We start from the raw sequence: 26752 nt of genomic DNA on the forward strand, positions 1-26752 counted from the left end.
TATGTGGCATGATTAGAGAGTTGCATTTGAAAATGCTAAGAATAACTGTGGTGGACTTTCTGTTTTATATCACAACTTGCAAGTCAGTGTCATTCCACAGTGAAAATTATCTCTGCAGTCATATTTATACTGCCACATTGGGGTACCCCCCCACTGAACACATTCTGAATATAAACAGTGCTATAATTTGCTATAAACAATCTTAGAAACAATACTATGGTCATTTCATAGACTTACATCATAGACTATCTACAGAGTTTATACAGAGGAGCGTTCCAACTTCCTTGAACTGGTGGAGATTACCTACCTGTGTGCCATCGACCCACACTAGACAGAGTCCAGGAAGAGTCTGACGATACGAGCCCTGGCGGACGCCGTCCTAGAGGGAGATGAGCAATTTGACGTCCAGCTGCTGTCCGTTAACGAGGCGGTCGTCGATCCCATCCACGGTCAGTGCAATGGTCATTCCACCCCCAACCCCCCCCAGTTCTTCAACACTGTTTTATTACCCAATGGCATTATGGGTGATACAAAGGTCTGTGCATCTTTCTGTGTCTCTCTCTCAGACACGGCCTCCATTGTGATCCTGGGAGACCGCGGCGCCTTGGGAACGGTCGCCATAGCGGAATCGTCCTTGAACGTTCTGATCGGAGAACCGCAGGGCAGTTACAATGGGACAGCTCTGATCAGGTAGAGTGCCCATGTGTGACATCACTCCACCTGCACATTGTTGAGTAATGTCCCAGCTAAGCAGTGCTGATGTCTGTAGACCCTTTTGAACAAAACGCTGTACTGCGGTAAGTCCACAGTTAGAGGACTGCCGTCTGTCCTGGGATTTCTGAGCAGTACTGCACATGACTGGATTACAAATGTGGACATTTCAAATTATATTTATTTGCACTGCACTGTCATTGCACATCTAATCATTGCATTAACACTTTTCCTTGCTTTACGCTGTACATTACTAATCTATGCGTACCTGTTGAATTGTGTATGATGAAGTGGGAGTAAATACCATATTGGGGATGTCTTTTTGCATGGTATTGGTACCTAATTTTTGGGTATTGTCTGTCCCAGCCTTGTACGAGGTCCCGGAATCTTCGGTGAGATCCTGGTGCACTGGAACATCACTCCTGCTGTGGACTCAGAGTTTGAGGAGACGTCTGGGGTGGTGACCATGCGGGACATGCAGTCTGCTGCCACCATCAGGCTAAAGGTTTGATAACAGCTAAGCCTGCTTGTTATCAGAGAAGAACAGTTACCAGTCACCAGTCAGTGTTTATACACAGTAAAATGTTTTAAATCAACTCTTTCATACCATATGGTCCCTATTGAACTCGTATGTACTCTGTTGGAGTTGAATTAACGCTGGACATTTTTCTGTGTAGGAAGTAGTGGATTTGTTGTAAAAGAGCAGATGAGTTGCTTTGTCCCGTTTCTATTGGACAGTGTCTCTGTGGCCTCCTGTTAGGTGCCGGATGACGACTTGCCAGAGGAACGGCGCGTTTACCAGCTGGTCCTGACCAACGTGAGCGCCGGGGCGGAGATCAGCCCGTCCGGCCGCCAGGCAACGGTCACCATGGCCGCCAGCGACTTCCCGTACGGCGTGTTCTCCTTCACTCAGGCCGTCCTGCACGTCTCAGAGGAGGGGAGGACGGTAAGGGGGCATCACTCTGCCAGGGACAACTCCCATCCTTTAAGGTGTAATGCTGCGTTCCCAAGGATCATGGTAGACGTCAGAACAATGCTTTTAGGACGGTATGGGAAACAAAGGCAGGATGGCACGATGGTATAAAATATATGTTTCTATGGTGATGTTGCCCAATGATTGACCTATAATAGAGGCAGTTTCTGCCATGAATAATAAAAGGAGGATTGGTGTATCTCCTTATCTATGTTGAGGAAAATTGGCAACAAAATTAATTTCTCTGTTTCCATGTTCCATGTTTTGTTGTTGTGTTGTATTGTGTCACATCTGGTTTGTAAAAAGTTATATAATTTTTAACTTCAACAGCATGTGCTGTCTGCCATTGCCATCATCAGCATTCTTTGCCATTCTAGCCAAATTTGACCGTTGTGCTCTCATCCACTATTGACATCTGGTTTGCCGTCTACCATCAACCGTGATCCATGTGAGCGCAGCTTAAGATGAGAAATGTGATTTATAGCGTTCTTAGTTGAACATTCTAAGGCCACTACTACTGGTAAATGAAAGCAATTGAATTCTAGAACACTGATTTATAATTTTGAAAAAACATTCCAAAAAACTCACTGGAGCCGAAACAACCAGATTTTCTGTTTTGTGAATGAGTTGATTGAAATAAATTAGCGTACACTTGCTTGTTTCAGTTATAGTTGACATGGGCTCTGAGTACACTCATAAAAGACCTGCAATTAACATGTTTCAGTCAAGATGAGGCTACAGATTCAAACATCTCAGCATACCATTTTTGTCATTAAATTTGAGTTTTTCACAGTTGCCCAGTGTAATATCCTTAATTACCACTATCACATAACATCACACCATTAGCCTCATCTTAACCTTAAACCATCGAGAGTGATTCTTATGAATGCAGTTACCAATGCAGTTGCTGTACTTTCACACCTTTATTTTTAAACTTGAAATTAGGCCTGAAATTATAAAGTAATTATTTCATATTTAATTAATATTACATGGAGCCAGATTTACTAAGCCTTTGGCGACTAGTTTCATGCACAGATGACGCCCCAGAAACATGCGGGTTATGTATCAACAGGCGCACAGGGCTAGAAGCGCAGTATGCTTGCCAACTACGTGAGCTATCGGCAAGGTGCACCGAGTGAATCTTTGCAACAGAAATGAGACACAATAAAATGTCCTGTGTTAAATCAGCTCTTACAGTTACATAGGGTCCTCCATTGTTCCAGAACTCTGCCTTTTAAGCTCTGTTTCATATGCAAAATCCAATTGGTAGGCAGTCCCATTTGCTGATTGCATAATTAGCTGTAGCATTAGTAAATAAGATGTTAATTTTACATAGACTGCGTACACATGAACCTACCTTTATCCGGGCACATTTTAGGCTGCAAGTTTTCTATCTGACCCATGGTCTGTATCACTCTGCCCCCTCCCCCCAGGTAAACGTGACCGTGCAGCGGTCCTCTGGAACCTTCGGCAGAGTGTGGCTGTACTACCGAACGGTCGGCAGCCTGGCGGTCGCCGACTCAGACTTCGCTCCCACGGTCGGCCGGCTGCTTTTCGAGCCGAGCGTGGCAGCCCGTGGGGTTTCCGTGGAGATACTGGATGACAGCGTCCCTGAGGGGCCAGAGGAGTTCTACCTCAACATCACCCAGGTGGAGCTTCTGAATGACAGGTAACGCGGGGCAGGGCGGGTGGGAGTCCTTATAGAAATGGAATACAATGAATATGTAATTTGAATATGTTCTCAAGATATTACAACACTTCATAATATATTACCACATATACAAATTATTGCTGGTTTGTGATATTTAAATGTCAAAATATAGTGCTTTGAAATTTTTAAATTGTATTTTCAATACATTTTTATAGCATGTAGCATTTCTGTAACTGTGTAATTGTGGGGGGATAGTCCCACTGGTTTCTCTGTAGTGACTCCAGGTATGTTCAGTGTGACTGACTCCCTGGCGTCTCACTGTTTCCCGCGCTCAGTAACTGGGATTTTGCGGTGAGGGAGCAGGGCTTGCAGCCCGATCAGCCCCCCAAGGTCGGGAACATCTCCTCCATCGCCATCGTCATTCAGAAGAGCGACAACGCGGAGGGCGTCGTGGAATTCCATCCCGACTACGTGAACATCACCGGTGAGCATGCTCCACTCAGAAGAACTCCAGTGCCAGTACATTCACAGAAATCACCCAAAGCACATCAGGACTGAAATATACACTTACAGGGATTAATCACTATTCTTTTATTTTATCTCAAATATCTTTATAATCGTTATAAACTTAATAAATCTACAGTTCTTGTTTTTCGGCGTATATTAATTGAATGATGATTTGGATTTTGCTATTCTGTTGTACATGTTTTGGAAATAAAAACGTATGCTTTTTTTGCCAGTAAGTCAGGTTGAATGTGAGTGAAATGACATCGCTGACTTTCCCTGATGTCATTTGACTGACAGTGGAGGAGGAAAGGGGGAGCCTCTCCATCCCTGTGCTGAGAAGAGGCGGGTCATACGGACAGGTCACGGCCGATTACATCTCCCGCGGCCTGACTGCGCTGCCCAACATCGACTACATCCTTCCCAACGGCTCGGTCATCTTCCAGCAGGGACAGAACGTCAGCTACATCAACGTGACCATTATAGATGACCTGGAAAGGTGAGTGTGATTTCCATTGTAGATGACATAGACAGCCAGGAGGTGTGTCCATCATTGATGACACTGATAGGTGACAATGATGTCCAGCATTGGTGATGAGGCCAAGTTCACAGGCTGTCCACTGTTGATGACACAGTCAGGTTCAAGGGCTGTTCATTGCTGATGACTCAGACAAATTCCAGAACTGTCTACTGTTGATGGAAAATTTACTTTCTTCTAACTTCTAGAAAAGTTCTAGAATTGTCTATGGTGTATGACACTGTTGTCTCTGCAGGGAGTACAGTGAGCTGTTTGAGATCCAGCTCTCTGGAGCCACAGGAGGCGCAGTGCTTGGAGCTCACTTGGTCGCTCAGATCACCATCGCAAAGAGCGACTCCCCCAACGGCGTGATCCGCTTCCTCAACCAGAGCCTGCTGAGAATCGAGAACCCCAACAGCACCCAGACACTCGTGCTCGTGCTGGAGAGGACCGGGGGGCTGGTGGGAGCTGCCACAGTAAGTTATTCTCAAAGGGAGACAGCTGTCAGACACCACTTCATTTAGCTACTGACCTCATGTGTTTTTCCAGGGCAACCTGGTGAATCAGACAGTTAAATTGCCATGTATATAAAAAAATACAAAAATATATCAGGGAAAATCAGATGTAGTTTCCAGTCCTGCTAGTTTCCAAATAATGATGGTAATGGATAGCAGGGTTGACCATGAAAGCGGAGGCAAACCATTAAATTAATGGTGTAGTACCGGCTACTGTTGGTTATGCTGACAGATGTAACGTGTCCAGGACATCTGTTGGTATCTGTGGAAGGAGAGTATATGAAAGTAAAAGAGCCAAGATTTTAATTCAATATTTTAGTCATTTTAAGGCCTGAAGGTGGAGTGTGACTAGTTACCCTAACATTAGTTCAATGCCTGTGGTTTCTTGTGGAAAAATAGTTTAATTTATCTTCATGTCTTCTGTATACTTAAAGAATGTACATTTTTTTCTTTCTGACAGGAAATGCTAATTAATCTGAAATTTGATTACCTCTTCCTCAGATAAAATGGAGCATTCTAGGTCCCAATTCAGAGGAGGGTTTGCCCTCAGTAAACACAGACATTGGTGAACCTGTGAATGGATCGTTCCATTTCAGAGATGGGGAGGGGGGACAGCGTACCATTGAGCTGAAGATTTTGCCCCATACAGAGGTGGAAGTTGAAGAGACTTTCGTTGTCATGCTTGGCCTCCTTTCTGGAGATGCAGACATTGACCCCCGGGCTGACAGGGTTACATTCACGGTAGGTTAGAATCGAGTCACTCTCCAGCTGAGTCACTCTCAGGCTGAATAACTCCAAGTAAATCACTCCTAGAGTGAATCACCAAGTTATTCTCTTGGAAATTGAGTCACTCTTAGCTTGTGTAATTCTCTCTCATAATAAGTAATTCTCACTTGTTTAGAATCTGGAGTGGGAGGTCTTCAGCTGTACATTTCTTTGTATAAATGACAAATAAATAAAATCGATTCCTGTGTCAGTACTCTTGAATAATAGTTATCACATGAAATCATAACTTTGTTCAGATTAAAGTTAATTCAACTTTATAAAATCTGTGCCTTTGTGGATTTATTTGCTCATGTTCATATGTGTGTACATTAAATAACCTGAATACAGGTATGTGGATATATACATTGGGTAGATAGAATGTCTAAGGTATCCCTGGCTTGTTTCTGCCACAGATTCAGAAGTTTGGGGACCCTAACGGGGTTGTGCAGTTCGTTGAGGGGGATCTGATAGAGCGGATCTACTCTGAGCCCGGCGACATGGACGGACCCCTCAACATCTCGCTCCGACTCACCCGCAGAGAGGGCGTCACGGGCAACGTCACAGTAAGCACTCGGCTACACCTACATCACATGTCCCTCTCAGCACAATCAGTACAGTCCTCAGTACCTTTCCCTGCCTCTGCCCCGAGGTCTTCTGGGAGATCGTCAGCGACTCCGACACCGCGGGCGACTTCTCAGCCCTGCGCGGCACCGCGACCATCCCGGCGGGTCAGCGCGACGCTGAGCTGCTGCTCCGCCTCCTGCCGGACGCCACGCCGGAGCTGGAGGAGGTCTACGCGGTCAGGCTCACGGCGGTGGCGGGCGGCGCGGAGCTGGACGCCGACCGGAGCAGCGCCCGGATCCGGGTGCGAGCCAACGACGAGCCGCACGGCGTCTTCGCCCTCTACCGCCAGCTCCAGGCCGTGGCGGTCAGCGGGAGCGACCGGAGCCGCCACTTCGCCCTCAACGTGACGCGGCGCGCCGGCGCGTTCGGCAACGTCTCGGTGGAGTACAGGATCGCGGCCGACGCGCCGGGCTCGGGCCTCAACCAGGACTTCATGGTGGACGCGGTCCTCGGCAACCTCCTGGTGAAAGATGGGCAGAGTTTTGCCAGCACCACAGTGCCAATAAGCAGCCAGGTGAGTGACTGGGACAAAACTGTGACCTCTGACATACAATAATGCCTAGTGGTGGCTAATTCCATTCCCTGGAGGATCAGTTTCACTCGTACATTAGACCAGTTCAGTGTTTCATGTTGGCACACAAGAACTTCAGCTCATTCATTGGCTTTTCAATTTAATTTAGTTGAAGTGTTATTAATTATTAATGACTGGGCTGATTAAATGAATAAGACCAAAATCCAGAAACAGCCCTGACTGAGTCACCATAGCGTTGTCATACACCAGATATCGGAGACATACATATACATCTGGGATTAGCTGTTTTGCTGGCAAAATGATTTACTATAATTGATTTATATTAAATTTTCAACAATTAAAGTTTTTAATTTATATTTTCTATTGGTATGCATTTACATTTAGTGTATGTAAAGTAAATGGAAATATTACCATTCAAATTTTGGAATATATTTTTGGTGTATTGTTCTGAAAGCATAAATTAGCAATCCCCATGGTTACACAGCCTTCTTTACTAAAGTGTGTTTTTTTTTTTTTTTTTTTCTTTCTGCAGGTATTTTTTGTCACTGGCTTTAATTTCTCAATTGAGCTTGTGGGCGTGACCCTTATCGGTCCCCTGCTCAGTTCCCCTCCTCGAATTCTACCGGAGTCCAAGGCGGTCTCTGTGACTGTCCCCGAAGAAGCTGCCAATTCTGAGGCAAGTCACACACTCGCTGTCCTTACCTCTTATCAACACCAGGTGGCACAATTGTGCACGTTATGCCGAAGGGAGCCACAAGGATCGTGAAACCTTTCCAACCTAATGAGTTGCATTTAATTGGAAACAGCCCTTTTGAATGGGCACTTAACTGGAAATGTTCTGTTTAATTTTCAATTACTGTTATGTGATGAGTTTTTATACCATTGTTCCTTAATGGCTTTTGAAAAGCATGTATTACTGTACAAAACTATTACTTGCTTGTAATACCATGTGACTCGGGACTTAGAGTCTACAGTCTAATTCTAGCACAGAATTAGATTGTTGAACTGCAGCTCATCTGAGAAGAGATTGTGTTCTCAATTGTGACGAGTCTGTGGCCTGCAGGTTGCCTTTGAGTCTCTGTCATTGGAGATCGCCGATTTTGAGACTGGCCGCTGTGAGGCGCTGGTGTCCAGGAGAGGGCTATATGGAGACGTGACTGTGGACTGGAGGGCAGGGTACCCCCCTGCCCAGGCCCCAGTCGGGTTCCAACAGGGACTAATCACACCCAGTTCTGGTGAGTCACTGAGCTGTGCAACAGGTGCCTGTCCTCATCTGCCCTCTAGAACTTTCAGTCTTTAAGGAATATGTTTCGAATTCTATGAGAATTCTAATCAGAAAATAATTTCTGTCTTTGCAAGAATTATGCATTCAAAGAAAATACCCCCATCCCATATAGTCTCACAAAAGGTGTTCATATATTTTTGTGTTACTACTTTTGTGTTACTTTCAGCACATTTTGTGTCAAAGTTACTATGTTTGTGCTTGAAATATACAATTTATGTGTTGCAAGCTTTGAAAGTAACACAAAATGTGTTGTCCTTACCATGGAAGTGTGTTAAAAAAATGACGTTATATGTTTTTATCTGTTTTTAGAGTGTATTTTGCGCATGCTATTCACTCAATAAGCATTCATCCATAGTGTCTTTTTTTGCAGCTGTACCATAGCTGTATACCTGTGTAACTGGTACTGTAGCTAAAATGTAAAATGTAGTATGCAGGGAGCTGTTACACAGATAGAAAACCAGTTTGTGAAGATGCGTTTATAGGATTATGGATATTAGCGGTATTCTGCCCTTCCCAGGGACGGTCAGACTGGCTCACGGAGAGAGGAGCGCGATGGTGGCTCTCACGGTCATGTCAAACGCGACCAGCCCTGCGGCGTACGCCGTCCACCTGACCGCAGCCCGGTCTGATGCCCCCGGGGGGGCTCGGCTCAGGTAACTCCGCCCCCACGGAATTCTGCAGGGTCACGAACGGTCAGAGCTACATTTGCTGAATTATACCGGCAACAATGAGGTTTTCCTATATATATACCAGGACTGCCCAACCTAGTTCCTGGAGGTGTACCGTCCTGTTGGTTTTCATTTCAACCCTAATTTGACACACCTGAACAAGCTCTCTATTTGTTGAATTAGGTGTGGTTTGTAAGGGTTGGAGTAAAAACCTGCAGGATAGAATATTTCCAGGAACAGGGTTGGGCAGCCCAGATATAGACAGTCTTGTACAATGGTGACGTGGTCTACCCCTCAAAAACCCCCTGCCCCCCGGCCTACAGGTCTGGCTTCACGGTGGCGGAGGTGGAGCCCCTGGGCGTGTACCAGTTTTCCTCAGAATCCCGCCAGCTGGTCATCGAGGAGGACGTCCAGACCATCACCCTCTACGTCCAGCGGCTGTTCGGTTTCCGCAGCAACCGCACCCGGCTGACCTACGGGACGTGGTCGGGCAGCGCCCGGGCTGGGGAGGACTACGTGGCGGTGCGGGACGGGGAGCTGCTGTTCGAGGCCCGCCAGACCTCCGCCCCCCTCCGCCTCTCCGTCCTGGACGACGACCTCCCCGAGCCGGACGAGATCTTCTACGTCAACCTGACGGAGGCGCAGGTGCTGAGCGGCAGCCCGCCCTCCCCCGGGGCCCGCCCCCGCCTCGTCCCGGGCCTCAGCGCCGCCTCCGTCACCATCCTGGCCAGCGACGTGACCGGCGGGCGGCTCAGCATCGGCCCGGCGCTGGTCCGGGCGGCGGAGGACGGGCCGGACGGGGCCCAGCGCCGGACCGTGGTCCTGAGGGTGCGGAGGACCGCGGGGCTCGCCGGCGACGTGCGGGTCGGGGTGCGGGCCTACGGCGAGGGGAGCGCGGGCAGGCCCTTCGCCCCGGGCGCCAACGCCACCTGGGCGCAGGAGGGGCAGGACTTTCAGCTGGAGTCCGGCCTGGTGACCCTACGGGACGGCCAGGACGGCGCCGACGTCACCCTGTTCATCCTGGACGACCCGGAGCCGGAGGGACAGGAGGTCTTTTTCGTCTTCCTCGCCGACCCCGAGGGAGGGGCGGAGCTCGTGGGGGCGCCCGACGCGCACGGCTTCACTTCCTTTGCCAAAATTATCATACTGGGTAATGCACTCATTTACTCTCCTCACTCACATTAACTTAAGTGTAATACTGCAGATGCAGTGTCTCCCCCTCATTACTTACCAATGCACGTTATTAGATTCAACCCTGCAGAATGTACAAAATTCCGTTAAAGCCCCAAAACGATTTGCATTGTATGTATGCAGCCCATTCACCTCATTGCAGTTCATTAATTTCGTGCAGAGGATTCTAACCCTTTATCCTGGAGAATCACCAAGGCTGCTGGTTTTATTACTTTGCACTCGATTGATCAGTCAAGGCAGTTGATTAAACAGCTTGCTCCCCTCTCCTGCTTGTAAATTTAAAAATCAGGGGGACTCCTGCGGCTGTCCAGGATCCAAAGCCGTGTGATTTTTAGCATGTCGTGTGGGTTCCGTTGCCCTAATGGCGTGGCTCTCCGTTTCAGGAAGTGACTTTCACAACGGCATCGTGGGATTCAGCCTGAGCTCGCAGAGCGGGCAGTTTCTCGACGAGGACTCGGAGAACAGAACTGCCCTCCTGGTCGTGCAGAGGCAGGAGAACAGGTATCGGGTGGCGGTTCTCAGAGCTGTGGTGTTCGCGGTAACCCTAAACCACGCGAGAGGGGGGACACGGTGACGATATGTCTGTACGGAGCTGCGGCAGCTCCGCTCTGGAGTCTCCGCCTCGCCATTCCTTCCCAAAAGTGTCCCTCTTCTCACTCACATCTCTGCTTTGGCTCCCAGTGGTGTACTGAGCTTGTCATAATGGTCAGGGCAGCAGTCACTGTCTGTCATCTTACTCGGACTCAAACTCAACCGCTGACTCTGACCCAAACTCAACCTCTGACTCTTACCCAGACTCAATCTCTGACTCAGACACAAACTCAACCTCTGACTCGGACTCAAACTCAACCTCTGACTCGGACTCGGACTCAAGCGCATCCTCTGACTCTTACCCAGACTCAACCTCTGGCTCTGACTCAAACTCAAACTCAACCTCTGACTCGGACTCAAACTCAAACTCTACCTCTGACTCTGAACCAGACTCAACCTCTGACTAAGACTCAAATCCAGCCTCTGACTAAGACTCAGATTTTAACTCACAAAGTCAAACCTGTGAATCGTACTTCATTAAACCTTAAGCATTTATCCTGAGTTGATTGCCCCAACTTATGCTACTCTTAACGCTGTACGTTCAAATACATATGCTACTTAAAGCACTATATCCTAAATCTCCTTTTGGGCTTAGTGCTTATTGTTTTGCAGGACGCTTGTGTAATATCTGCTATGATGACTTGTGAAAATGATGATGCTGTATCCTCTCATGCTCTGTGCTCAAACCTGATGCACTCTTGTACTCATTTCTTATGTCATATGTGGGCTACATGTAAACCCGCTAATGTAAATCTAATGTAAATGTAACTGTTCTGTCTCTTTCCGCAGGGCCTTCGAGGACGTGGACGTGTTCTGGCGCGCGACGTTCAGCAAGACCGGCCCGTCCCTGAGCGCCGGCGGCGTGGACCTGGCCAGGGAGCTGGTGGCGACCTCGGGGTCGGCTCTGTGCCGGAGGGGGCAGGTCCTGTGCGCCTTCGCCGTCGAGGTCCGGCCCGACCAGGTGAGCCTGTCTGCGCAGCTCGCCTCTGCTCGAGCACGCCTCAGGGCTTCGCCGTGCTGAGCAAACTTCCTGGACACATGGAAATGAGGTGCTTTGCTCACTGATGCGAACAACTGCGACCCAATTTTGTGACCCAGAATTATGGTAAGGAACGGCTTACCGGGTCACTTTGGGTCTATGCTGGGTGTAAACTATGAAAAGGTTAGAGAAGGAGCGCTACACGGACAAAGATAATGGCCAAATGGAGGAAATATCCATGCATCAAAAAGGGTTTCGTTTGCCAGTCAAAATTATGAAAAAATACAAGTGGCAAACAGGTAGGGATTCAAGGTCTTGGTAAAGTTGAAAGCCGTTATTGAAACAGAAAAATTAAAAGAAAGGCTGTGTAAGGTTTCAGTGAGGGAGAAACTTTAGACCTTCTTTAGTCCTTAAATAAGTGATTAGAATGTGCTTGAGCTGAACATTCTGATGCTGATGTCTATTGCGGAAGCACTTCAAAGGCTGTGCGTGGCCGCAAGTTTCAATAAAGACTTTTAACTTTACCATCAAAAGTGCCTTGGATCCCTACCGGTGTGCCACTTGTATTTTTTCATAATTTTGACTGGTAAACTAAACCCTTTTTGATGCATGGATGTTCTATGAATGCTTTATGTGCTATGGGGCCATTTCTGTACAAAAAATAGTCTCTGCCTTAGATGTAGTTCATAGTGAGCACAATTATGTCATGTCTCTTTGTCACCACCTATTTTATTCATTTGTACAGCACTCTGAGATAGTCTAAATGAAAAGGTCTACATAAATAAATTATTTTTAAAACTATTATTATTATTATTATTGTTGTTGTTGTTACTCGTGGCGGTTCAGCACAGGAAAGTGCATCAGAAGAGTCTGATCGCTCCTTGCGAGCTGGAGGGTGATAGAGTTGACTCCACAGGCAGAATTGCAGGATTCAAACTGTGGAGATAAGAGGGAGAAACTAGTATAAACCCTCTTTTGCCCTTTAAGGTGTGAGACCACAAATAAGTGATTTGAATGTTTTAGAACACTTCTAGAACACTGAATTAAAAAAAAAACGTTCCAGAAAACCTACTCTTCAAAGGGATAAGCACTCTTTTGAGCATTTCTTTCTTCTGTTATGTTCTGAACTGTTATAAGAAGGCCTAAGTAAGTATAAGCATAAGGCATTAGTAAGGAGAGGAGAACAAGGGCAATATTCACGTGGGAACAGGAAGTACCTGTCGTGCAGTAGTGCTCTGTCTCCGTCTCCTCACCCCTGGGTACTTCCTGTTCATCCTCCCACTGCCCGCATCCTGCTGTCACATTGGCTAAATCTGGCATCTCCTCTCCTACCTGATTGATTTGTTTTCCTAGCAGCCTAAAAAAAAGGTTCCGGAATCGCTCTGTTGACGGTCAATGACGGGTGCACAGCCGCTATAAAGAGGACTTCTCCCCGTTGCGCCTCTTCCTAAACGTCATTCGGGAGAACATCCATATTCCATCACTGCCATTAGAGCAGATGTCAGGCCACGGGCCGCGATAGGCCGATCGGCTGGGCCCGGCGGCTGCATCCTGACAGGAAGTGGACCGTTTCCCCGCTAGATAAACTCCCGATACGATTGTGTAAACGATGACGCGGGTCCTAGATCGGTTGTTTCTGAAATTGAAAATGTCCACCGGCACATGCAGAGCTAGTGCACGTGCCCTGTAACTAGTGTTGTACGTGTCACTAGCGCGGTGTGCCTGCTTATAGAACATGTAATACACAGTGCAGAGTGCTGAGTTTTTTTTTTTCCACATGTAGCTTGTGATGCACTTCACCCCCTGTTGTACTATAAACCAGTTCACCTGTGACTCACTCCCCCCCCCCCCCCCCCCCTTCTCTCCCCAGGAGCCGGAGTTCGAGTCCTGGTTCCTGGTGGAGATTTACCAGGTGGGAGAGGGGGCGTCCATCAACGACAGCGCCCGCTTCGCCAACGTGACGATGCTGGAGAGCGATGACCCGCGGGGCTTGGTGTTCTTCGCGGTGGGGTCCCGGTTGCCCGTGGCGACGCAGAAGCTCACGCGGATCAGCCTGCAGGTGTACCGGGAGGCCAGCACCGGATCCGCCATTTCTGTCCGCTACCGCATGCAGGTGAGGATGTGGTCCCCGGTCACTGCACACGTGCGGGTTTACCTGAACCTGCAATGCTACACACACCGCTACACATTACGCACTGCAATGCACAAACCACTGCATGCTCAGATACACTTTCAGATACACACACACACACACACACACACAGAGGAACGTACACACACAGGCACACATACACACGCACACACACACAGAGGCACATACACACACACGTACAGATGCGCGCACAGACGCACACACTTACATAACACACATTCACTCTTGGTCTCACTCTCAGGGGCACAGACACGCACAGATCCACGACAAACAGCCACTTCTTTTCAGTTGAGTAAGCCCCATCCACTTATCCAGTGCTGAAATGAATTCAATGAAAGACTAAATTTACCTGGGCCACTTATATTCTATATTTCACTCACTCTCTTTTTCAGTTTGTAGCCTCGTTGAGCTCTAGCTCCTTGTAATGCAGGGCAGATTTCTCAGCGACTGAGCTAGCGCTGTGGCGCTACAGCACACAGCTTAACAGTAGCATACGGGGAGACTTGGCGTCCCCCCAGCCCGCCACTCTCAACAGCAGAATTTTATCTCGCCCCAGAAAAGTCCAAGCTCCCTCACACCACCACCCTCTCATGCTCTTATCGCCCGTTCCAGTGGGGGTGAGTGGAGGGGGGTCCTTAACCCTTTTGACGAGTAGGTGTTTTTTGAACTGTTGTTCTTTTCAACGGTCTCTAAGTCACTGTTCTAGAACTCCATCAGTTTCAGTTACCAGTAGCGATTGTTACATCGGCATTAGAATGTTCAGATCAGAACACTGTAATCGCATATTTGTGATCTCACACCGTAAAGGGTTAAGAGCTGTAGCTGTAGTCTGTTTGTTCAGTTGTTTTTGACTCCTCGCAATGTGTGAGCCAAGCTGCCCATTAGTTCAAAAGTAGGTGCCTTTGTACATCTCCCATAAAGGAGCAGGGCAGCGACGTCGCTGACGTGTCGCCATAGAGACGACAGCCAGGCGCCTCGCAGGCCGGGAACGGGGCAGCGGCGGCACCCTCCGTCCATCAAGCGGCTTTCATCCGCGACAATATGATCCGTCTCTCGGCCCGGCACAAAGGGAGCTGTGTTCTCTCCAGCCACACTTACCGGCACTCCTCCCTCCCCCTTTTCTTTGATCCGTCCTTCGCCGGCCGGGCCCGGGGACCGTTCCCGCTACGTACGCGTCGCCTTTGATATCAGAGATGAAAGGAGAGAGAGCACTCGGCGCACTTAGCCAAGCCGGAGCGACATCTCATTCCACCCACGTCGTTAGATGACAGCCTCATTTTTATTACGCGGTCGTCCATTTACTCAGCCGCATGTTAATTGATATTTTGCTCAGGTTCACTTTGCGACTGGGCGCCGCGCGGCTGTGCCCCACTTGGGATTTGAACCCGCGAGCTCAGAGCTACAGGCCCTGTCCCTGTGGTTCCGGCGGTTGAGCGAAGGCTGATGTCTGTCTGTCTGTCCGTCCGTCCGTCTCGCACGTGCAGGAGCTCCCGAAGGCCGAGGCGCTGGGGCCCACTTTCATCTGGCCGGCCGTGGCCGGGAGGGACTTCGTGATGGCTGAGGGTCTGCTGACCTTTGACCTGGGGCAGCGGAGCACGGGCCTGGACGTCGTCCTGACGCCGGGCGCGGCCTCCTCCAACCCGCTGCCCAAGCGCTTCCAGGTGCTCCTGTCGGACGCCACCGGGGGCGCCAGGGTGCACCCCGTGTTCGGCGTGGCCAACGTGACCCTGGTGTCGGACGCCGAGACCCAGGCGGTGTGGGCGCTCCTGGACCAGCTCCACCAGCCGCTCGACCAGACCGTCATTGACCGCGTCCTGCAGGGCCTGCTCAACAAGTTTGCGGTGGAGGTCACCCGCGAGCAGCTTACCGGGGTATTGGAAGCACTGGGGAAGGTGAGGTCCTATCAGAGCATTCAGTGTAGTCTGAATACTCTCCTGAAATGCAGGGGTGCCAGACTCCAGTCTTGGAGGGCCACAACACTGTTTCTAAGGCCTATATTTGGCTGCTGATGTGCAAATTTGAAAATACTACACCGATCTAGGAGTTTGACACCCCTGTCCAGCTAGTCATTATTTAGTCAATGGATAGAAATAGAGTTACTCAAGAGATGCCAAACAATTGGTTAAAGTTGTCCATTCAAGTAGTTACCTGCATACATTTCCCAGGATCCACTGCTACAGAATGTTCTGTTACAGAATTTATTGCAGTAGAAAATCAAACAAACTTAAAAACCAATAAATGATGGGGCTGATTAAAGTAATAAAGAGCAGGGCCTGGGTTTGCCAGCACACAGTGGGGTCCACTCCGTGAATCCTTCCCTGCACCTCTGCCCTTCTGTCTTTTCATTCCCAAGAGGCGATTACTTAGCGTAGCCTGTTCCTCTGTGGAATATTTCCCAGGCTTGTGTCTGTGTTTAATGCCAAATATCTTAGAAACAAAATGGATGCCGGTTGCATAAGGCCTGCATGAAATGAATGGTGCTTGTTAGGAGTATTAAAAGCCATATGAAGAAGAGGACACACACTTTTGAACTACACTTTTTTTTAGCTGGTTCATCGTGACTGGAGTCTGTCCAGTAGGCCTCGCTGCTCACGTCAAGGGAAGCAACTCTGCCCTTTTGGAGGGAAACTGACCTTATCAAGAGCCAGTTATGATAACAAACATTATTTTTCTGTCCGCTATTATTGTGTAACTTTGGCTGCATCTGATACCATTAGTTTATTTGTAAGTGAAGGCGGGGAGAGGCATATTCGGCTCCTGCCAGCCCTCCCCTGTGACAGACTGAGGGGCATGGAAACTGATGGGTTGAAACACTCAAAATTCTGGGTGACCCGTGTGACTGAGTCCCAACCCATCACTGACCCAGTGCTGCTGAATAAAATTCATCTACCCAGAAGCTGTGCAAAAGTGAGCAAAAACCACAATATATACGTCTAGAAGGGTGAAAATTTAGGTTGAGAGACATTTTGACGTAAACAGTAAACTCGGATAACCCAAATATAACTCAGGTTTTACCTGGATATAGCCTGGCTATGTCCTAATCAGCTAGAAAACTTTTACTTTTCAACCAAATATAGCCAGGTCTCCACCTGAATGCCTAGATGATATTTCACCAACTTTCTCTACAGAAATATTCACTGGGTAACACTTGCCCTCAATACCTGCTATTATTGGAGTTTGCATGCCCGTTCAGGCTCAAAACTGTCTTTTACATAATTTGTTTATGTATGCAGTAAACTACTTCACTAAAACAAAATGTTCGTAGATTTTGGCAGGGTCATTTGTGTGTACACTGGTGTTTTGCCTGAGCTTGCATCAGTTGAGTTGCTTAGCAGAGCTTATCAAGATGAGTGAAACCCAGTGTTTTTTTGGAGATACATCCATGTAGCATATAGGTCTGCACAGGGTCTCCAGCATTTGTTTGTTTCCTGAAAGCTTAGTTATTGTTTAGTTATAATGCAGTGCAGAATCAAAATTCAAAGAAGTAGTTAACCTTTGGATAAAAACATCTGCTAAGAAGCTCTATCTGTGACAGCCACTCAGCAATGTTTGCTAATGATTATCGAGTTCAAACGGTTACTCAGCAGATCTTTTTAAAGACTTGTTTAGGCTCTCTTAGAGTTACAGGGGCTCTCCTGGGATTTGATGGTAGATTAAAATGACTTTATCTGATCGGTGCATTGCATGCGATGTGCCTGTTTTTGTTGAGAACTTTTGAGCATTTCTGATCTGTGCATGCAATACGTCGACGTACTGTATGTCTGTGGCCCCGACATTTCCACAATTTGTGCGTGAGACATGGGCATCATGTGATCAGGTGAACACTCTGTGAGGACCTTTTGGTTTTGCTGTGTTCTCATCAGGTTAGGGACTTTTCAGGACACCACTATGAGAGCTCTAAAGACAGACCTAGCAGGAAAAGGTCGAGACTGTCTCACTTCGCCAGCTTGGGTGGCATTAGCGGTGTAAAAGGGCCGATTTGCCCCAGAATTAATGGGAGCCTCTTGAATGGTACACGGGCAGTAATTTGTAAAAGCATGCAGGGTTGTTCTTTGCTTTCCCTGAAGGGCCTTATTGAGGGGGGGGGATCATTACATGCCTGGCTGTGTAATCTCTCGCTGCCAATGTCTACTAGTCTGCGCTCCTCCTCTGGGACACCTTGTTTTTCACTCAGCACAATGGCGGGTTACAAGCGCTGTTTTTCACAAAACCATTTGCAATGTGGGTCTTAGAGACCTTGGAGAGGCAAGGTTTTAGTTTCAGGTGCTTGGTTGCAGTGTAGGTGCGTTCATGTTATGTGTGTCTGTGTATATACAGACTATATATCATTTTATTGTTCTTTGGAAGGTTTTAAAAGTATTTTGAAGAGCTGTTGATACAACTTCTTATCTTCTTCTTATGTGCACTTATTTCAGAGGCGTCACAAATAAAGCTTTATTATTATTATTGTGGTTGTTGTTGCTGTTGCTGCTGCTGTTGTTGTTGTTGTTGTTATCGTTATTATTATTATTATCACTGTTGTTTATATTGTCGTTTCATTGTTATTATTATTGTTTTGTTGTTCTTGCTCTTGTTATTATTATTGTTATGATTGTTTATTAAAGTGTCAGACGCATGCCCTACCCCTCCACAGATTCTGACTGAGGCAGAGGATATCCCCCTAGAGGACAGCTCCAGGGGCCTGACCTATGACCTCCTGTGCGCCATGGCCAATCCCAGCCGCACAGACACCCGGGGCCTGAGCTCGCTGTCCCAGCTGGCCGAGCGCTTCGCCTTCGCCCTGGCCACTGGCACGGACTGCGGCACTCTTGGTCAGAGGTCTGTCCCAGCTCACGCGTCCACGTCCGTGCGCCCTCGTATCACAGTCACGAGTTCACAAAGGAAATGGCTATGCAAATGAGTCAGTAAGAACACAACCGGCTGCATTGTCGGCCATTTTGTGCCGAGTACTCACTCTCCCTCTCCATATCCAATGCAAAGTGAGATGTGTGGTACATACAATATGCACGCTACCCCACCCCAAATGGGGCGGTTTCATATAAACAGCCTGTCACAAGTGGGCGTCAGACATGAAACCTAATGAGTCATGAAACACTATGGGAGGAGTACTATTGTATACTACTATAGTAGTATAGTAGTGTAGTACTGTTTATAGGAAGGTATGTTTCTGTGCGTGTGTGTATGCATGTGGTGTGTATGTGTGGGTAGCAGATACAGTTCAGAGGAAAACAGTCACGTCACCATGGAGCTTAGCATAGGTTCCTCTTGACATGTGATAACCAACAGTATTTCCCTCCATTGTACTCTGAGCTCCTCAGCACAATTAAAGAGAAAGATCTTATATTAAATATGATAATGGACTGGTTTATATGATAAAGGAAGATAATGGACTCGTTTACACTTGGCTTAATAGGATGTGTCTGGGTTGAATGGGGAGAGCAGTTGTTCAGCCAGGGAGGGCATTTTATAGAACAAATATAGTCATTTCTCTGTTTTCCTTTATCAGTTTCCAAATTCTTATTATTTCCTTAACTGCCATGTAACCTGAGTACAGGCCAGGCTGTTTTTTGCTGTCGAATTATACGTTCGGCAGTCGCTCCTCAGCAGTAAATGGGCCTTTGGATTATAATGGCACTGAGGACTCTCCAGGGTTGGCAAAGCCACAGAATCTGATAACCGGCCTTCAAGGGGAACACACCGTGGAATGCCGTTCAGACGCAGCCCAGATCTTATGCGGTGTGCTGTGAAATCCGCTGCTTCGCCGCACATCAGTTTTGGAACTGTGCGTCGGTGTTGCAAGTTTGGTCTGACTTACTCCAGGTTCATTTTGCACTGTGCCCTCAAAACTTCAAGCACAAGTTGGGCATTCACTGGGGTCTTTGAACTTGTTTGTTTTTTTTTTCTTTTAGTGAATGAACTCTTCAGTAGTTTTGACAGTATCAAGGGACCAGGCTGAGAGATTCTGATCCTTGGCTTGCTCACAGAGTTTTTAATGCATGGCGATGGTATACAAGGCCATTTTGTACAATCACAGACGTTGCGGAATGTTCTAGATGCTATCACAGTTCTAGATGCCAGGCCATTTTGCCTCTGTAAGGAGGATGGGCTGAATCATTAGAATTTTTTATGTTATTACAGAAAATAAATAATCGATTCTCTGAAGGTAATTGGAGAATAAAGGGTGTGGTCAGGCATGTTAACTGTCCCGTGTTACATTAATATGAAACGCTGCACGTTTGTACCCGCTTTGCAGGGGCAGGACCATCCTGGACAGCTGCCCGTACCTCAGCATCGCGGCCCACCGCTGGTACCCCGCGCAGATCAACGGCTACACCTACTCCGGGAAGAACTCGGACACCTTCAGCCTCCCGCCGGGCCTCCTGGAGGTGTCGACCCCGCCCCGCGCGCCCCCGGACGCCTGTCACGTGGTGCAGTTCACCGAGTACAGCGCCGAGCACTGGTTCCTGACCAACGCCAAGCCTGTCGCCCTTAACACCAAGGCAAGCGCCCTTAACGCATGACCCGCTCTGGTCCCGTTTTAGTTAAATCCGGAGGGAAGGCCGCGTTGGTCCTGAAGAGCCCCAGGATGCACCGGTTTTGTGTTTCACCTTAAATTCAGCAACCTGTTTAGGCGGAAGAATCCAGGCTAGGTAGGTTAACAAGAATGACCTGCATACCCTGAGGTTCAACAGGACTATGTAGGCCACCCTTGTTTTTCAGTGATGACTAATGTGAAGAACTGTCTGCGAGAGCCTTTGAAACTTTGAGCCTTATTACTGTGAAACTTGGTATGAATGAATGACAAATTTAGACCTGTGGTAATGTTCAGTTGAATTCTACACAAAATGCGACTATTAATTTCAGTGAATGCCAATTTCTGAGGTACTAAGAGTTAAGGTGGAAAAATATCAGATGGAAATTTATTTGGACAGTCGCTGAATTGAATTCTCACCGTCTGAACTCTCAAATGACGCGAGTCTCAGAAAAGTGTCCCTGTTTTTTTGTCCAGCAGGGGGCGCTGTTGCCTACCTGTTACTCAGTTCAAGCTCTTCCCCCAGAGCTGAGAGTCCAGCGCTTCATCAGGGATCCCGTCTCTCCTCTGTTTCGCAGATATTTTCAGTCAGCCTCAAGGGCCGCGGCTCCCGCCCGCTCCCGAACGACGCCGAGGTGGTCTACCGCATCCACACCCCGGACCGCCGCGCCCGGCCGCGCCAGTCCCAGTGCCTCCTCTGGAACGAGGCCGCGGAAAGGTAGGGGACCGCGACCGTGCCGCCTGACCGCGTCGCTCGCCCGCTCCCTGTCCGTCGGAGTGCGTGCCTAACGATTCGCTAATGAGCCCGCTCTCTGACACGAGCGCCAAACGTGGCACGCGTCCACGCGGCCTTGCCCTGCCAATGTTTCACCCGGCTTTGCCCCACTTCCTGCGAGCGAGAACGAGGTCACGCTAAACCCTGTTTACTTATTTGCTCATTCGAGTCATGAATGAACCCCCCGAACCTCAGGGAGAGTTGCAAAACCATGAACGACCGTGCCAAATGGAAGGCACCGGCCAAAGGAGGTGGTGAACCGTGCACAGTCCGTGCCTCGAATGCAGCCTACGAATCCCACCTCCTGGACACTAGGCTCTGTGTGTTTTCTGCACAATTCAACTCCCTAGATGTGGTTTCTAGAACATTCCAAACTTTTTGGCTGGACAGTCTGTTTTAGCCTTGGCACAACCGCCTCTGAGATGTGTGGTTTGATAACAAAGCACTGATACTGATGGAATGAGATGATTACTTGTTCCCTGTCAAAACCGACACGACAAAGTCGGCATTCGGCCACGTTTTGTTCTCAGGACAAAGAGAACACAAATACAAGGCTGCTTCAGGCTTCCGAGAGGTTTTGATGTCTTTGTCGAACTTTTTTATAATATTTACTCGGAATGTAATTCGTCACTGTAGGCCCTTCTCATCAACCCATAGGTTTCCTTGTCAGTTGACAGGCAGCCTTTGCTTCCGCTAAAATTTGAGCTGTACTGCTACTGTGCTGGAGGAGCACACGGATGGCACAGGCGGATTGCAGGTGCTCCTATGACCAGAGGAGGCACCAATGAGCATTACGGCTGGGAATGCCCAGCACCCAATATATACACTGCCCCCTGGGGGCATAACGTCAGCCATTGCCAGTGCTTGCATAATCAGGATTTAATCCAGGGATATCGAGGACATTTCGAACAAGTCGTTTCAGCTGGATATCCCATTTGGCAACCTAAAAGAAAAAAACATTGACAGCCAGAGCATCACATCTGTCTACACCTGAATCATCACACACCTGTCCACACAAACAATGCTGAAAACTCTCTCTTAATGGTGGCTCAGTGTCATTTCACTTTGGGTAGAAATGGCTTTTACCCTCAGCCGTACTATCCATCCATTAGAACACCTGGCTCGGCATGCCCTTTAAATTAAAAGATAGCTGTTTATGAACCCGAGAGGAATGACTTGTGCTCTCCAAGTGCTACTGTACAGCTACGATCTCTGCTAGTGAAGGCAGTATAAATCAGCCAGTGACTTGTACTTCTGTGCATTATGTAATCTAAGTGGATGACACCATGTATATTTACATTACATTACAGGCATTTAGCAAATGCTCTTATCCAGAGCAATTTACACAACTTTTTGCACAGCGTTTTTACACCATGTACTGAATAGCCAGCCGGTACTTAGTGAAGGTTGTGTGAAAAGACAGTTCTGGGTATGGATGGGCCTCTGAACTAGCTGGTGCAGGCAGTGTATAGGGTGCAGTTCTGGGTACAAACGGGTCTCGTCTCCTGCAGATGGTTGTCGGATGGCCAGTTCTGCCGGGTCGTGGATGACACTGAGGCCTTTGTGGAGTGTGCCTGCTCCCACCTGTCCATCTACACAGCCTTCGCCGAAACGGATGCCCTCTTCTCCTACAACGAGGCCTTCTACGCCTCCAGCCTCATCTGCATCTTCGGTGGGTTCCTCTAAACTTCTGTCCACATAGCAACCTTCAGCTATCCCAGATGCTTCCTTTTGGGTTAGCCCTTAAGGGTTCCTCTGTATCTACCCACAAATGCTATTTACCCCTTAATGCTAATGTTCACCTTAAGGGTTCCTTTCTATCTGCTTATGAATGCCAATATTCATGTTTTAAGCTCAGAAGGCCATTCCCAAAACAATGACTAGCTTTGTTATGTGGCTGTCTTTCAACATGTATGTGTAATTAGAGCTTGAAATAATTAGTGAGTTTGTAAGGGGTTATAAAACTACATTAGTTGTTCCAAGCATGCTCATTCTGATATACAGAGAACCACTTAGCTCCTTATCAAACAATTGGTATCTTAGTACTTTTTTAAATATACAGGATAGCAGGCTGATAATGTTATTTTGTGGTTGTGTGTGTGTGTGTGTGTTTGAATGCACTCTGGTTCCTCAGGGTTTGCCGCGGCCATCCTGTCCCATGTGCTGTGCTCCCGGTTCCCCATGTTCGCTGCCAAACTCCTCGCTCACATGATGATCGCCTGTCTGGGGACCCAGGTAAGACATCACAACTCAGACATTTCTCATCTTCTTGTACTGGAAAGTCTATTACTGTACTACTCCTCTGTACAAACATGGCAGCAGAAATCTCTTGGTGGTGAAGCTTGACACTGTCAACAACAGACTGCACACAGCTGTGTATTCTTCAGTGGTAATATTTTTGTCAATGGCTCTCACCTCTAAGATAAGTACACAACTGTTGACAATCAAAGCCCTAGTGCAGGTGTTTACAGACCTGGAACACCAAGTAAGCAGAGACTGGCCAATCAATGACACCAGGAGTGAGTGCAGTCTGGCCAATCAGTGACACCAGGAGTGTGGAATCCAGCTAATTACAGTAGTACCGCCAGTACTGATCGCAGAGTATAACCTGACAACTCAGTGACCCTAATCAATCAGTTAGCTGTCAGGTAGAAAAGAAAACAACCGTGTACTCACTGTCTTAGTTGGTAAAGTTAAATTCACACTGAACTGGGGTTGCGAGAGTGTATTTTTGGAACACCTCACCACCGTCGCCATGGCAGACTCCGCAGGTGTCCGCTACTATTTTTTAGGGGTCTTCAGCGAACCGCGCAAAAGATAGCCAGACGGATACCGACAAATGTGGGAAGAGCGACGGTAGGTGCCTCTGGGCCCTGACAACAAAGCAATCTTCAGAGGGGGGGCGCCGTAGTTACAGTGGAGAAGGAGATATGTGGTCGCTGAGCTGGTGTGACCGAGAGCTGCATGTATTTTAATGGGGTCTCTGTCTGGAGCTGGGAATTTTCCACTGGTGTTACTCATGGAGGAAAGGCAAGGCAAACATCGGCCCTACTTAGATAGGGGTGCTCCATGATGTCCTTTTTATTGTCCTGCCTAACACTATTTTGGATGGAAAATTCCGCTCCTTCTCTTTTTCGTCTGTCCACGGTTACAGTCGAAGTGTGACCCCTCCGGTCACTGGGAGACGTCCCCTGAAGTGGTGGCCTCGCAGATTCTGTCCGAATGCATAGAAAGTTTGATTCCATTGTCAAGTATTTCATCAGAGCGATGCATGCAATACCAGAAATCATTTGCTTGGTAAACTTGGCCTCTGTGTTCCTGGTCTCTTCAGATGTTAAGATGAAAAAACACAGGGCCAAATTACATGGAATAATTTTGGGAAACATTGGGTAGCATTGCTTGTTTAATTGGTCTGAGCTAAGCCAATATTGTTTGTTGTAACTTGGCCTCATTTTGATAACAATACTTTTAATGGCAGGCCTAGATTTTTCATTAATGACCTATGACATTTACAGTGCTTTGTATGCAGGGGTGACTTGGCATTTTTGTATGTTGAAAAAGTTTTTGGCGAGATACATATATCAGTTTGGGAAATAGCCCCAGTGTAGGGAATTTGGGATGATTTATACTGAGAAAATTCCTCTGCTTACGCCATACCGTTCGGCCCTACTTATGCTATTCCCGGTTAATGGCTGTCCCTTTGACGTTAGCCTGGGGTTTGCTTCCTCTCTGTCTGTTTAGTCTCACCCAGGGAGGACATTAGCCATTACAGCTGTGACACCAGGAGAAAGGGCCATTTCTCAAGGAGGAGGCAGGGCCTACATTTGAGATTCAATACCACACTCTTAATCAAGACATTTGATTTAAGAGAGAACCTTTCCTATAACCAGATAGGGCCAGTTTTGAGATTTCATTGAACACTCTTAACCCTTTGAAGAGTAGTTTTTAGTAGTTTAGACTCTGTAAAGTGCAGATTTGACTTTGAGAAAACTCAGTGTTTTTGATAAAAATGTGGAAGTGGAACGACTTCTTGAGCAGAGACTGTTTAGGCTGGAATTCTGTATTTCATCTTCGCTTTAGGGACAATCTACAAACTCTGTCACTACACTTCAAATACATGTTTTCTGCTTTCTGCGGCAAAATGTAGGTCTATTTTAGCGTTTTTCATTTTCTTTACCACAAACGAATAAAGAATAATCAAATGTCCAACCATAATCTGCTATTTAAATGTATTTTCCATGAAGTATGAATACTTTATAGTCTCATTTGTATGTACTGGAGGGTGAGGGTTCGATGCCTGAAGGAAGAGCACCTCAAGGTCCCAGGCACCTCATTCCCTAGAGAGAATGTAGGTCAGGGGGTCTCCAAAGCCACAGGTTCAGCTGGTTTTGGTTTTCTGAGAACTGCTTCTTTAATTGGTCAATTAAGCCTAGAGTGACACAAAACCAGCAGACACTGTGGCTCTCCAGGACCTGTGTTGGGGACCCCTGCGGTTGTTTGTCAATACCTGCCTCACTTGTGTGCCCATGAAAATGAGAGAGGGCGATGTGGGTAGGATTGTAATAATTATGGCCAATGATAAATTCCACCGAGTTTATTAAGCTGAATTTTGAACCTTGCCTTTGGGCCTTGGCAGATGTCGCCTTGGTGTAATTACAGTTTGTAGTAGGAGCATCAGTCCAATAAAGTTTGGATTAGTTCAATTTCATCAGTCCAATAAAGTTTATCAATAAAAATAAACTTTATTGAACCTCATGGGGTAATTTGTCCTCAGCATGTAACCCATCCCAGCTACATAGGAGCAGTGGGCAGCCACAGTGCAACGCCCAAGGGCCAGCTGCAGTTCTGAGGTCAGTGCCTAGGTCAAGGGTCATGGCAGGAGTATGCCTGACCTGACATGCATGTCTTTCGGTGTGGGAGGAAACCAGAGTACCCAGGGTACACCCACAAGCACACAGGGAGAACATACAAGCTCCGTGCGGACAGGATCCGGCTGGCCTGGAACCTTCTTTTTGCGAGGCAGCGGTGCTAACCACCGCACCGCCACGGCGCCCCACACCCCCTGGACTCGTATCCGGGAACACCATCTGTGCAATAAAAGCGCGGGAGTCAGGCCAGCAGAAGGAATCGCTGGAGTGGCGTGACCGAATCGAACCCCCGCTTTTAAAGCTGAGGCCTCGGAGCCCGTCACGTCCCCTTCTCCTCGCTGTCCCTCGGACGGCGCGGACGGCGGCGGCGATGAGGCCAGCTCCTGGAGCGCGACAACTGAAGATTGCGCGCAGTGGAAATTTACCCTGGGGGCCAGCCTTACCCGAGCCTGTGTGTCGTCCGCATTAATGTGCTTCACACAAGCAGCAATAAAGCACATTTACCCAGAGCATTGAGCGGCGGCGGCAGTAAGTGGTTTTCGAGAGAGCGGGTCGTGCCTCGGTCACAGACGGCGATGTCCGTGGGTACGGTACTGCGCTCACGTACACACACGCACACACGCACACATGCACATGCGTACACGCACGCACACACACCTGCACACACAAACACGCACATACACATGCACACTCTCACACACACACACTCTCTCTCTCACACATACACACACACACTCTCTCTCTCACTCACACGCTCACTCACGCACACACAGCCTGACGAGGGCACTTGTACTCACATGTAAACATGCGCACAGGGTCGCAGCTAACCACTTATACACTTGTATGCACATACACACACGCTCACTCACGCACACTAGTTGCTGATATTATCTCATTTTCACTTGGGTATGTACGGTAT

General features: G+C 47.9%; 1 protein-coding gene across 4 annotated transcripts in view; it reads left to right on the forward strand.

Moving 5' to 3' along the window:
- The window catches only part of adgrv1 (adhesion G protein-coupled receptor V1), a 156902-nt gene that overhangs the window by 73383 nt on the left and 56767 nt on the right, over positions 1–26752 (forward strand). For all 4 annotated transcript variants that reach the window (XM_035379888.1, XM_035379889.1, XM_035379890.1 and 1 more), the window contains 24 exons: positions 332–449; positions 567–690; positions 1078–1216; positions 1472–1657; positions 3118–3353; positions 3671–3819; positions 4140–4338; positions 4613–4832; positions 5373–5612; positions 6050–6199; positions 6286–6774; positions 7325–7468; positions 7856–8027; positions 8595–8730; positions 9069–9895; positions 10320–10437; positions 11317–11488; positions 13377–13619; positions 15143–15550; positions 18292–18476; positions 19912–20158; positions 20769–20908; positions 22477–22637; positions 23100–23200. In XM_035379888.1, the coding sequence (XP_035235779.1) occupies positions 332–449; positions 567–690; positions 1078–1216; positions 1472–1657; positions 3118–3353; positions 3671–3819; positions 4140–4338; positions 4613–4832; positions 5373–5612; positions 6050–6199; positions 6286–6774; positions 7325–7468; positions 7856–8027; positions 8595–8730; positions 9069–9895; positions 10320–10437; positions 11317–11488; positions 13377–13619; positions 15143–15550; positions 18292–18476; positions 19912–20158; positions 20769–20908; positions 22477–22637; positions 23100–23200 (5304 nt within the window). The remainder of the gene's footprint in view (positions 1–331; positions 450–566; positions 691–1077; positions 1217–1471; positions 1658–3117; positions 3354–3670; positions 3820–4139; positions 4339–4612; positions 4833–5372; positions 5613–6049; positions 6200–6285; positions 6775–7324; positions 7469–7855; positions 8028–8594; positions 8731–9068; positions 9896–10319; positions 10438–11316; positions 11489–13376; positions 13620–15142; positions 15551–18291; positions 18477–19911; positions 20159–20768; positions 20909–22476; positions 22638–23099; positions 23201–26752) is intronic.

The sequence above is a fragment of the Anguilla anguilla genome, chromosome 10 (assembly GCF_013347855.1).
Source record: "Anguilla anguilla isolate fAngAng1 chromosome 10, fAngAng1.pri, whole genome shotgun sequence".
In the NCBI taxonomy this organism is placed as follows: Eukaryota; Metazoa; Chordata; class Actinopteri; order Anguilliformes; family Anguillidae; genus Anguilla; species Anguilla anguilla.